At 36.9% G+C, this 13,379-nt stretch overlaps 1 protein-coding gene across 2 annotated transcripts in view; it reads right to left on the bottom strand.

The window, feature by feature from the left end:
• SHQ1 (SHQ1, H/ACA ribonucleoprotein assembly factor) overlaps positions 1 to 13,379 on the bottom strand; it is a 54,220-nt gene that overhangs the window by 18,844 nt on the left and 21,997 nt on the right. For both annotated transcript variants that reach the window (XM_010570564.1, XM_010570572.1), the window contains 2 exons: positions 10,816 to 10,939; positions 2,973 to 3,093 (listed from right to left, as the gene is read on the bottom strand). In XM_010570564.1, the coding sequence (XP_010568866.1) occupies positions 2,973 to 3,093; positions 10,816 to 10,939 (245 nt within the window). The remainder of the gene's footprint in view (positions 1 to 2,972; positions 3,094 to 10,815; positions 10,940 to 13,379) is intronic.

The raw sequence follows: 13,379 nt of genomic DNA, 5'->3' as shown, positions 1-13,379 counted from the left end.
TGCACGTGTTTTATTCAGCAGCTTAATCATTTCCAATTCCAGATACATTGTGCTTAAAATAAATCATGTTTTGCCAGCCAGCAGCACATTCACTTACTCATCTAATTTAGCCACAGCCAAACTATGATCTCAAAACAAATCTGTAATCATCTATTGACACACTGTTGGCCACAAGGTTTTTGTTTCCACATTGAATATTTAAAAGCTAGTACCTACCAATGGCGTTCCTCTCCTGGAGGCTTAATCTGGAATGGGGCTGTATGCTTACTACCATTTGATATATCCATTACATTTTTGCCTATGCCAAACTTTTTTTCTAAACCTACAGCTCCCAGACTGTTCTCTGCCAGTACAGGTGAGCTAAAAGACTTGCTTCCAGCTGTTTTTAAAGTGCCCAGATCCTTCACTAAAAAGAACCTACAGTCTGTTTTAACTGTTTAAACAAAGAGGCCTCAGCCTCCACTAGGACCTGGTTACATACCAGGGAAAGAGGTGAAGAAAAGAATAACCCTCCACAGATTTTCAGCGCACCCTGGGACTACAGCTATGAAAAGACAGGAGAAAACGGAGACAAAGAAAGTTAATGAACTTGCATGGAGAAATAGCTAAGAAACAAAACAGAGAAAATATCCAGACTGATCAGACATGCAACTAACTTCACTGAAAGACCACCACAAAAATACCTATAAATACCTTCCCCTCCCAAAACTCTTTCACCACAAAGGCAATTACCAGAGGGACATCTTAACCTTCCTCCTCTGGAATGGAAGATGTACCACCCTCCTCTCCAGATGCCTTACCTTGGGGAGCTGGGAACCCTTGTCCTTAACAGACGAGTCACCACCCATTTCTATACCTGTTAATGTATTTTCTGAATGACAAGTGAACTTTGTTGTTCCCTTCAACAGAAGGGAAAAAACAAAGTGTTCCTGTTCACTTCCCACATGCTTAACTTCAAGCACATGCTTCGCTGCTAAACTGAACAGGAATGACTTAAGCGTATGCTTAAATGCTTTCCTGATTCAGACTCTAAAAATAGGAGCAGTTTCTGTAGTTCCTCTTTCTCCTGTTCTCCTAATGACAGACAACTATTGTGTCATGTCATTATGACAATAAGATAGCTTAATTGCCCTCTTTCCAGAAGCTGTCAGTTCTGCTTAACTGGTACATAATGTATGCGTCTGGGAGTAAATGTGTTAATATATCAGTCACTTATATGTACCATACATTTTTTGCTGCTGTATTTAAAGAAGGCCTTGGGTTTTATGACTGACTTGCTAGACATTATATTCATTGATACGGGCAGCAGTGGTATTACTGTCTTATGACTCATTTCTTCGTGAAAGATGCATGAAATAACTTTTCCCTCCTTCATTTACTGCACTTTTTCAACTCAACTTGAACCTGAACATGAATTTCCCCATACTCGTATTTAAGCTGTGGCTCAAACAGGCCTCCTCAAAAATGACAATGTAAAATGAACCAGCTGTTCCTGTAATGAATCAGGATTGATGAATCAAAATGTTCGGAAACACCTGTAGTTGTTTTAGAATATTTTGTGCATTGTACCTATAGGAATATAGTCAATGAAAGCATACAACAAATAAGGTTCAACAATATCTACAACATGTAATAAGCAGCTATGAACTGAAGGCCTTTAATTCTCTAAGAAGTATCTAAGAAGTACTGGTAAGATCACACCTAAATATACAGCCTATGCAAGCTGGCTCAATTCTCTTTCATATTCCCCTTTCTGAGCATGATTATTACCAGGTTCCCTCTATATCCCCTCACTGCTTCTTGTGTCTTGTGCACTTAAGAAGTTTTTTTTTCCTCCCACAGTCTCTTGTTAAATTGTAAACTGGAATGCAAAGACTTTTAATGAGTTTCACTGTTTTATGAGTCTATATGTCGCTGTATTAAAAAATATGACAATGGCAATTTTTGTGTTTATATTAGTAATGCCTTCCTTTTCAGAGAAATACAACTTGCAACTCATACATGTGCTTTTGTGGGCCTTCAAAGAAGGCTGTGAAGACATAAAAAGGGAGGGAGAAAAACCAAAAGCTGTGTGAAAAACAGAATAAACCTGACAACAACAATATAAAGCTTAGTAAGATTAGAACATGCAGCTTGCTTTGTTCATTTAATCCATTTCTCACTGTTTCCCCCACCAATACTTTTGTTTTCAAACCATTAAAGCATGCTGATACTTCTAACCAGTCTGGTTACAAAGTTCCCAAGGCTCTGGAAATAAGTAAAGCCACACTAACTCCATTGTAAGAACACAGGTGAGACAGAAGTGCTGAAGCGTAGGAACTTTGTCTGGAAGTGGCAGTCACTGTTTCCTCTCAAGTGAAGTGGAAGCCAAAGCATATCGTCAGGGAGAGTGAGCTGGCAAGCGACTACAGGGGCAAGAGTACACAGCGCACAGAAATTTGTGACACTTATTCTGGTGTTAATAATCAATTGGTACAACTGCTACAGTCCATAAGTCATCTGTTTCATACAGATGTAAATAGTTTGCATGCGCGTCTGACCAGAATTGGAAATTGTCAATTCTGTTGGAAGTTATAAATTCAATTCTGAACTAGGAGTTGTTTCCAACCTTTTTCCTAATGTTACGTAAGTGCTATATAAACATTTTTCTTTCTGAGAAAGATTGCAATAGAATGAAAATTCCCCAGAAGCTATTTTTTTCCTCCAAAACCATTAATATATGAATGAAAATTTACATTTTTATTTAAAATGCAATTCCTCTGTCCCTTCTCCAATGATGTCACTACATAAAAAAATGCACTGCATGTCTTTGCTTATGTAGTAAGAATAGCTGAATAGCCAAGGTTACTAAATGAAAAAGACTGATCACATTTCCATTTATAGGAGATGGCATTTCTTTTGATTTTACTGACACTTGTTCATAGATGAAGTATGCTAAAAACATTTCCCACATCAATAACTAAAGAACTTACTTGATTTTTTGAATCCAGATGCAATAGTCTGTAATGAAGAGATCATTAAGGATGTAGGCAGGGTCACTCTCCATAAAAATCTTGTGAATGTCCAGCAGACACTTCAAAACTGCAGCTTTTCCTGGAAACAGATTTTTATTTTTGTAATTCACTAGAAACCATAATCGATAATCTTTACCATCTTCTCACCTTTGAGGTTTTAATAACCATGCTATCTACAACTATCTTGTAACGTGAAGTTGATTCACAGTCTCAGAACAGCAGTAATATGACTATGCCCTTTAGTATCCACATCTATGTGGATGTGGAGCCTCTGAATTCAGTAGCAATCTCTGCAAGACTGAAGCCTCAAGGCATAGTCATGCGTGTAATTCTCTACAGCTGAAGAAGCCCCCTCCCCCAGGTTTTCCACTTGTCTGAGCTGTGCCGGCCCAGACTTTAGCACAGTCATACAGTGCACCATACTGAAAAAAAAAAAAAAAAAAAGGGCAAGCTGAAAAGTAACTCGCAAATAACAAAAAGTTATGCCCCATCATTTATCTGAAGAAAGGGAAAACCTGTTTTCCTGTATACCTGCACAAATACCTGTGTTGGAAAAGAGTAAGGTTGGGAACACACAGCCCACAGCAGGATTAAGCATGCAGGAACCACAGCAATTGTGTAAGCGATGCCATTGCCTAACATCTAACCATTGCCTTAAATTAAGCAGAAATTTTCCTACTTCTGCTAGTTACAGAATAATTTGGCAAATTGAGACCCCAGAAAGAAAACCTCACTTCAGGCTCAAGAAGGTGCCATTTGACATACAGTTGATAAATGCAGTTAAAGATTAAAACCTTGAATGTTTTCTCATTCCACAACCAGAAATCTTTTTGTAGTCAGTTTAATTTTCTTCATATGCAACCACTGTTTATGAAGAAAAGAACTGATTAATGTAACCTCCAATTAGCTGGAATCTCCTCCCTTGGTTTTCTGGTGAAAGTTGCTAAAGGGTTAAGTGCTGGAGCACTAAAAAAATAAAAATAATTATTTTCACTTTTTAATGGGGGGAAAAAAAAAAACTATTCAAATGAAAACAGCCACTACTGCAAATGGAATCTAATAACCCTCTCCCAAGAGGCTGGCTCCTCCTAGGCTATGAAACCTGAACATGGATGAAATTACATTTTACAGATTAAAAAAAAAAAAAAAAAAAAAAAAAAAAAAAAAAAAAAAAAAAAAAAAGGATCAGAACTCCCCCTGCTGTTCAAGCACAAAATTTATTTGTTTGTTTTTAAGTAATTCCATGCTGAAAAAATATAGACAGAGAATGAAAGCTAAAGGATGTGGAAGATGGCAATAAGGAGAAAGAATGTGGAAGGTAAAAAGCCATGGCAAACAGAATTGAAAAACCCCACTGGTTTGGAAGAGACGAGCTGAAGAAAAGTCAGGAAAGAAAATATAAAATCCCAAATATAAATGATGAACTTTTAGATTGTATCACCGTCAATGCTTATTAAGCCAAGCTTGTCAAACTTAACTATTTTAACTAAAAAGAAGTGCGCTCTTTTAAAAAGAAATGATATGTGGAATTAAAATTTTGCTAATTTTTTAAGGTTCTAGCTGTCAGGCTGCCAGCCAGCACCATTTACAATATCCAGTACTGTTACTCATCTGCCAAGTAACAATGTAAATTAGTGACTATAACACTAATTCTCAATAAAAAGTAGTCTTTCTTCATAAATTAAAGATTATAGTAGATTAATGGTCCTCTAATCAGAGGGATTGAAAATCTAGTCAGACTTAATAAAATAGGGAACCCTACATACAAGCAAACACATGGAGCACAGCAAACTACCAAACTTCTGCTTTCAGAATATGTATCTTATACATGCACCCTATATACAAGAAGTCCTTACACAAAACAGCATTTAACTCCTTACCACAGCAATAAAAAATAAGAGCTGAAGAGCAAACACTATTTAAGCCTTAATGTAGGATATTCCGTAACATACAGATGATTCTTGGCCTATTTCTGTGAAATTCCATACCGTAGGTTCTGCCTTTGGATATCTGCTTCAGTCTTCACTAGACATCTGGTCTTAACTTTCAGGCTGTGGTTATGTATTCAGTAGTATTACTACTTACACTGGCTTAAGTACTCTTTGTTGCACTCCTTTGCCACCTCCTTTTCCACAGCTCTTTGTGATGTGCCAGTGCAAGTATTTGTGAAACCATACAGTGAACTGGATCAGAGAACGGATAAAGCAAAAAGATGAACAGGCTAGGGGCTTTTTTGGCAGCTATGTTGGTCCAACTCACTAAAAGGTTGTCTGTCAAAGCAAACCTAAAATGTGCTAGTTTTAAAGGTCTTACTTCTTTTATAGCCCTAGGATTGTCATTTTTTTAAATTCACTGTATACTGGAGTTAAGAAAACCATGGAATAGAAGATGAAGACATGCCAATGATAACCGGTTTCATTTTCTTCACATAGCTTAAAGAGGCAAGCACATTTAAGTTCAAGGGTGAAGAAGAAAAACTGTCTATTTAGAAAAACAGCAATAAATGTTTAAGAGCAGGCACAAGAAACTTTGATAATCATCTCAGGAAATTATGAATGGTTTATTTTTAAGTCAGTTTTTGCATGTCTTCTGTGTAAAGTTAAGAGCTCTGCATTATACTGATCAATAAACACGCTGCTTTTTGTGTACAGATACTATTTCCTGATTATTCAAAACCAAAACCCGTTATATTTAAAAGTACAAATAAAAATATTCCAACTTATGTAACAGAATAAAACATATATTTGATCTTCTAACTATTAAAATTTAAAATGTAGAACTTAAAAGTGTATGACTTAAGACAGACTCTACTACCCTCTATTTCTTGATGTGAAGAGCTGCGTTAGAGATAAAGGAGGACAACAACCAACTTGAAATTGGGATATATTGCAAGATGGGATACCAAATCTAAGTATTAACCCATTGTTTTTCTGAGACAAAGGTGGTTTTCTTTTCCTGCCATTAGAAATCATTACACTGCTGTTGGGGAGAGGATGAGCTTTAACTTCAGAGAAAAAGCAGCAAAGAGGCTGAGCAGACAAGGCAAAAATCATAGAAGTTAGAGCATATGTCTGCAGATCACTGGATTCTTCTGGAGTTCATTGCTATGACAGCTGGCAGATGACAGCCCACAACTTGAATTCTACAGTTTCAGAAATCCAGTTCTCTTTCCACAGATTAGTTCAAAAAAGAATACAATTTGACCCTCGTTCTATATCTGCCATTTAATACAATAACCTACTGATTTCACAGCATCAGGAAATTCTACCAGCTTTCATACTGAGTATTTGGAAGCAAAGGAAATTAATAGTCCCATCATTCTATTTTACATTAAGTCATTTTTCCTGCAGACTTTTGTATGTTTTTTCCACATTTTCAAGAAGGAGGAGCATTTATCTAAAGATAAACTGAACTTTGCTGTCTCATTAAAAAGAGTGAAGAACAGCACTCTTAAAACCAAGAAAAGAACTCTTATGGCCTTTTAAATGAAAATGTCCTGGTAATAACTTACCCAGCTAGGCAACAGTACTATCTCTTTTTAATGGGTAATTATAGAATCCTTAATCTATTAGTGTTAACTTCCATACGGAAAGAAGCAAAGCATATTTTATGTTGCAGAAAAGAGCACAAATGAGTTTCCTCTTCATTATTAGCTCATAGATGGTAACTTCCAAATCAGTACTATGCAATGGTAACACAGTGTCAGTAAATACTGAGAGAACCAGCCCACACCACTTATTATAAATCTATTGAAAAGAAAAAGGGCTCCATATATTTACATAAAACCCACACCTGATAAACTTTTGTTAGTCAACTGTCAAATGCAGTATATACATTTTATCGGAAATAGCACTGTAGCTGGATGTACCACTGCATTTCATACACTTTTTTAATCCTATCCAAAGAACAGATAAATACAGTAGATATCCTAGATAACTATGCTGAATTTTGAACAGTTTTGCTGAGGTATTTTAAGTATTATAGATCACTAAAACAGTATATGAAAAAAATCTGCTGAGGACCTCAACATTAATCAGCTTAATGCATTTGCCTTACAATTAACACTTTGTTAGGAAGTCTTAATTCAAAATAAGAAGTGTTTCAACCACACGCAAGGATCCTTAATAGCTTAAAAATGCAGTATCCTGTACCTCGGAAGTGATCCACCATCATAGCACTAATATTTTTAAAGTCAAGTTACATAACTTTAGGCATAACAATTCAGTCCCATCAGAATTCTTTACTATTTTTAAATAAATTAGTTTACTGTGCTTATTATTACTATTATCGAAACATTGTATTATACTATGTCCCAGCTTCTGTTACCAGCATCCTGAAAGAAACCCCAAGTCGGGATGAGGCCAACCCAAACTGATTCTTAAGTTAAACACCAGTCCTCTTGCATCTACATGAAAAGGAACAGTTTTGTGGTACTACTTAATTGAATTCATTATCTGTTACTTGGCAGTCATTTTTACCTATGTTTATCATGCATGTATTGCAATACAGTGCCAAACTGGTGAGGCATCATTTCCAGTCAACAATGAGGGTAACAGAGTATTTAATGCTATAACTACTATGCTCTGCACATTGCATAATTTGCTAAGTATTTTGTAAAACCAGAAATTCCTCAAAAGCATGACTCAACTTCCACTGAAGTTTGAAGGAAGAAACATTTTGACTGAACAAATGTGCCTTGACAGTAAAAGCATTATCTACAAATCCATTTCTTTTAAGAATACATAGACACGCTTCCCCCCCCAACTTGTGATTATAGACAGGTAATACATCCATTTTGTACCTTCCCCAATTCTTTGGTAGTTGGCTACTTAAAAAAACTTAGCGCTTTTCACCCTATACACACACCATAACAGTAAGTACTAATTTGTTGCACAAACCCCAGAACTTTCAGAAGTTAACATTAATCACCATTACCTTTATCATTACACTGCTAATTTGCTAACATCCCTCTCCCAAGAGATTTATGCCCACATGAAGGAAGTAAGGTATTTGTGTCTGCTTCCCAGGCAGCCCCTGGAGATTATCACAGCTCACACTCAAGGTAGTGTCCTCTTCTCCACTATTAACAACTCCAGGTGAAGTGGACACACATTCTTCTTTCTTGAGGCTTGCACGTGCCTTTTCAGCATCTCGAAGATCCACGGCCAGCTCTGCGGAGGCAGCCGGTCAGACCATCCTGCACCGTTTCCCAGGCAACCAGCGCAGCACAGAACGAAGCCAGACCTGCTGCATTTTTTAACTTCTGCTGCTGCTTCTAAACCATTCTAACCATCAACTGAAGAAAGCTGAATTTCTTTTAAAGCTTATGGCAGTAATTTTTATGCAAATCACTGAGGTCAGAAAAAGCAAGGCTAGCCTATCTCTTGCCCCAGTAGAGAATGAGTTCGCACACTCCCCCAGAGAAGACAGGGACTTGGCTGTTGGAGCAAGACCATCACAGGCGACACAAGGAGACAATGACGATGAGCACTACTGGGGCCACTGGGTTTTAAAAGCAGAGGGTAAGGAGGCAACAGCAGCTGCATATCCAACACAGGAGGATGGAGTAGGAAACCTGACACACAGTTATTGTAGATGCCACCTCCCTTACCAAACTACTGAAAATGTTTCGTTGGATCATCGAATGTCCACTCCCATACCATTTTCCATCATAACATCAAGAGAAAAGCAAACAGCTTACGTCTCACATACTATCCTCTTAAGAAAAAAGTCTAAAAGGCTGGCAGCGCTGTATGATTTCAGTTTTGTTAACGGAATTTTATTTTCACACTTACGAACAGCAGCATAAGCCAGTGCAGATAAGTAAAGAGGGACAGCGTGTATCTTCCCCCTAAAACTTCACTACCTCACTGTTATAATGTAAATGGTATTTTGAATCATCAATAGTTTTTGGCAGTAACAGAGATTAATATTGCCATTTGTTGTTTTTTTTTTTAAATCCTACAACTCAAAAGCACTGAAAATAAACCACCAAAGTGCTGTTTCTCAGTGATTCTTCTGTCCAGAAAAAAAAGAAATCATCTAACACCGAATGCTTTTTTTGAAAATACTAACTCACAATAAACAGAAAAGTTGCAAGTAACTTTAGCAACCCAAGATACAAACATGGTTGTGTATAACTGCACAACTGAAGCTGGAATAACCATAGGTTTGAAAGTTTGTACTATTACATGAAAGCTGTCTGGGATAAAGAGGGAATATATAAAAAGGATGTTGCTGCTGAAAGAATAATTTGCAGTCATCAAGATGACGACAGCTCCACTCCTGAATGTGAAACAAAACAAAGCTACAGATGTGTAGTCAGTTTTTTATTCTTCACTTTTAAATGTTGGGGTTTTTTTTAAATTTTATTTATTTATTTTTTCAACAGAATAGCTTTCATGGTATTCACTGCTTGTTTTTTATGAACAGCTCTACTTGGCTGTTATTTAGAACTGTCTTATTTTCCCAATAACAAGCAGAGAACTAAGATAACATACACAAGTCAGAGATTTTGGTGTCTTTTCTTAAGAGAGAAAAGTTACACAGGACATACTAAATGAACAATGATTCAAAACACGTTTTGATGCTGATACAAATTCAGGATTTCTGTTCTTCCCAGACTACCACTGAACTTAGCACAGAGTCATCTCAACCATTTTGCCTCAATCCCACAAAGAACTGTAACACTGAATATGAACCACAGAACTACCCCTTGCCCTCAAATATGTGATTCTGAATGACAATACTAAACTGGCACACACAATGGAACAGCTTAGGAATTAAGATAGCTAGATGTCAACTATAGTTATTTTGAACAGGAAAAAAAGAAAATAGTTAATGGACTGGCTCAGTTTAACAAACAAACAAAACAAAACCCCAGAATATCTAATACTAGAAAAACAAACTGGCAAGGAAAGCAGGAATTCAACATTAGGGTAAGCTTCCTTTCTGTCAAAATCCTAACATCACTGACAAGGGTTAATTAAAACAACAGTTCTTCCAAACAGTAAATCACACAGGGAAGCTGCCCAGATTTGTAACTGCAAAACCATGATGACCAGAACTTAATCAAACAGAACAGTTGGAACAACTGAAGATGATGATGCTTTAAAAACTTCCTTTAGACAGAGACAAATCATGGAAGTTACCAGAAATCCTTCCAATCTTTTTTAACAGGGCTTCAGTCAGGTAATTAAAGAACACAAAGAACAAGACTGCTGCTATACTTATAACAATTAAGTGACCCTGCTTTGAAATAAAAACTTAGACACCTTTAGAATAGGGTCTAAAAAAATTACAGTATCTAACCTACTGGAACAAAATCTTCATTAAAATGTCCTTTTCCAACAGAAAAAATCTCTTTACAGACAAATACAGTATAAAGAAAAATACTTTCAAGACCTTTTCCCTAAAGCTTTGCGAATCACGGTTGGACTATCCTGATTTACCAAGATAGAGGATCTGATCAAAGATTTTTCTAAGGATGAGACATTCATAACATTTCTTCTGTGCAGATCTTCTGGCGTGAAAAAAACACAGCTGAATTTACACCACAGCTGCATGTATTACCCGCTGGCTAATAAATGAGCTGCTTCAGGGGCTTTTTCCTGGTAAGGACACTAATTTTGTTCTCTTCTCTCCCCAGCCCCATTTTCACAAAGCTGCAAGGTGTTCAGAAATGTCGATATCTATCAAGTTTGGGTGAAACTGGCCAAAGGATTCAAAAGTTATTAAAATAACCATACATACAAACAACGTGGCTATATCGGCATCACTTGCCAACCCCTGAAAAACTTACCTAGTTGCAGTATCATGACTGTATCACTGAATGCACGTGTCACTAATCCAAAATGTCTGTGTAAGGGATAGCATAGCACTCTTCTTCCAAAAGATACCAGGACGTCATGAATGCTAGCAAAACTCTGTATATCAGTGAAAAAATCTGAATTAGTCTGTGTGCTTTTCAATACAAAGAATTAGGTTTTCATTTGTTTTCCTTTAAGGAAAAAAGTCACAGCAGAATAGAAAAAAGCACACTTTTATATATCATGTATCTAAAAATCTGTATTTTAATAGATGTGGAAATCAAGACATTAAATAGAAACAAGGCACTGCACAATTAGTTTGCATGGCAGGATTACAGAAGTCCTATACCTTTTGGTGGTTTTGAATTTAAAAAAAAAGAATGTAGAGAACATTAGAATAAAACATCTAACTCAAGACTTTTCCTTCTTTAGATTAAAGCAATAAATTACATCTGTCCCACATTATTATATCTATTAAGGGGAAGCTATAAAAAGCCTTTTAAGAATAAAGAAAAATTAAAACCACATGATATTAACAAAATACATGTGTACATGTAAGATCTTTAAAAATGATACATGACTCTGCCTTTCATGAAAATTATAGATATTCAAGACAGGGATAAATATATCTGCCTAGGGAAGGCAGTTCATTGTCCTCCTTTACGAGTGAGGAAGACCTCTAATTTACTCAGGCCAGAGGCATTAATGAGTTATTAAAGACTTTCCTAAGACAGTGATTTCCTTTCCAGCTTTCACTTTTCAAGACAAAATATTCCATTTATGAATTCAAATAAAAATACCTATTTCATCTTGAACTCTCAATTTATTAAAATTAATAAAAAAGCTTTGCTGACAGCCAGCACTTTTTTGCATTATATGACTACCTCAACTCATTTTTCATTTTAATGGATCGCTGGTAAGCATTTAAATAATTTATGTTTTGTTATTTAATATTTAGAGTCTAAGGTGTGCACATGTCATGCACAGCAAAATGGCAGTCAGTTCAAACAAACCATAGCTGAGGCAATTTTGTTTACAGATTGATGAAAACACCCGCCTCTACATGGTTTGTATAACAGATATAGTTATTAACAGCTTGGTGCCAGGAGACTGAATTTTCTGGGTGTGAAATATACTGTTGGCACAGGCTGCGCCAAGAACTGCTATATTATAGGATAAGCACATGCAGAAAAACCCTTCCCTGTGTTAGGATATGGATCTGAAAAAAATTGGAGAGTTAAGGCAATCACTGCATTTTAACTGCACTCCTTTGTGACTTGCTGCTGCAGAACATTCAATTGGAAACAAATTAAAAATAACAGATCTAGAAAACCAGTTGTCACTGAACAGGTTTATATATCACATTTGCCACTACTAGAAATGTTTGAAGGACTGAACCCCAGAATCCTGTCAAATTTTATTTTTGATCCTGCAAACTGCGACTTGGCTCAGTAATTTCAGGAATGAGGACGGGACAGTTCTTTCTAGCTTGCTGCCATCATAAGAAATTATGGATTACAGGCCAGGTAAAGTCCCTTCCACTTCCAGCTCTGTAACAACTTAATTACACAGGCTTGCATGCCTTCAGTAAACAATCTGAAAGTGCAGAGAATAGAATTTGGTTTGTTTCCTGTAGTCTATGTTGGTTTCAAAGGGCTAGCAGCAACTAAACAAACAGGGATGTGGCAATAACACTGAAAAGAAGGGACAGGTAAAGCCACATATGTCCACTAACTAACTCTGCAAGAAACCCAAAACAAAAGTATTCAGCACATGTCTGAAAGATCACACAATCATTAAAGCCTTAATGAGACAACAGTTCTACAACTATAGAACTGAGGTCTTTTTGCTACAAGAATGTGGAATTCAGCTTCTCCATGATAGGTGGAAAAAAAAATCCCAAACCACCATCTTTTGATTGAATTCTAAGAGCTTTTCCTATCATTGGGTTTGCATTTACTTCTGGGCTTCCCAGTTCCACTCTCCGATGTACTCTGAAGCCACACAGCAGAATGGGGGAGAAGCCAGAAGCCACCTGATATGCAGCCAAGAAAAAGAGCAAGCTAGAAGTGCAGAGTGATGAACTAGGAATTCCGGCTGAAGAAAGGCTCAGCAGTCAAAACCCCCAGAAGTGAACAATAAGCTGCTTTATTAAGGCCTGCCATCTTCAAAAGTCATTAAAGCATATATCTGAGGTAGGACTTAAAGGACAGACACAAGAACACTAAGAAATTACATACCCTGCTTTTTATGCCCTTTCTATTGTAACTTGCGTTAGTCAGTTAAAACGGGAAGATATCTATAACTTCTGATCAAGGAGCTGGAAGGCTATGTTTCCTTGCCCTAAGCATGGAGTTTCACACACATACTGTGGACATATGTGAGGAATAATTAGTTACTTCCTAAATAAAGGTCAGGACTTGTGAATCAAGCCCAGGAGCTACGGACAGCATGTAGACGAGCAGGTTTTTCATAGTGCCTATCCTTAGCTTTTCCAGAACGGGCCAGAAGGCGGCCCAGCACCCAGACAGACAAGAGGTCATACTCCAGCCTCTGG

Source organism: Haliaeetus leucocephalus, unplaced genomic scaffold, assembly GCF_000737465.1.
Source record: "Haliaeetus leucocephalus isolate CR32 unplaced genomic scaffold, Haliaeetus_leucocephalus-4.0 Scaffold2, whole genome shotgun sequence".
Taxonomy (NCBI): Eukaryota; Metazoa; Chordata; class Aves; order Accipitriformes; family Accipitridae; genus Haliaeetus; species Haliaeetus leucocephalus.
Note: the sequence above shows the minus strand (reverse complement) of the source record. Positions and strands in the feature narration are given on the sequence as shown.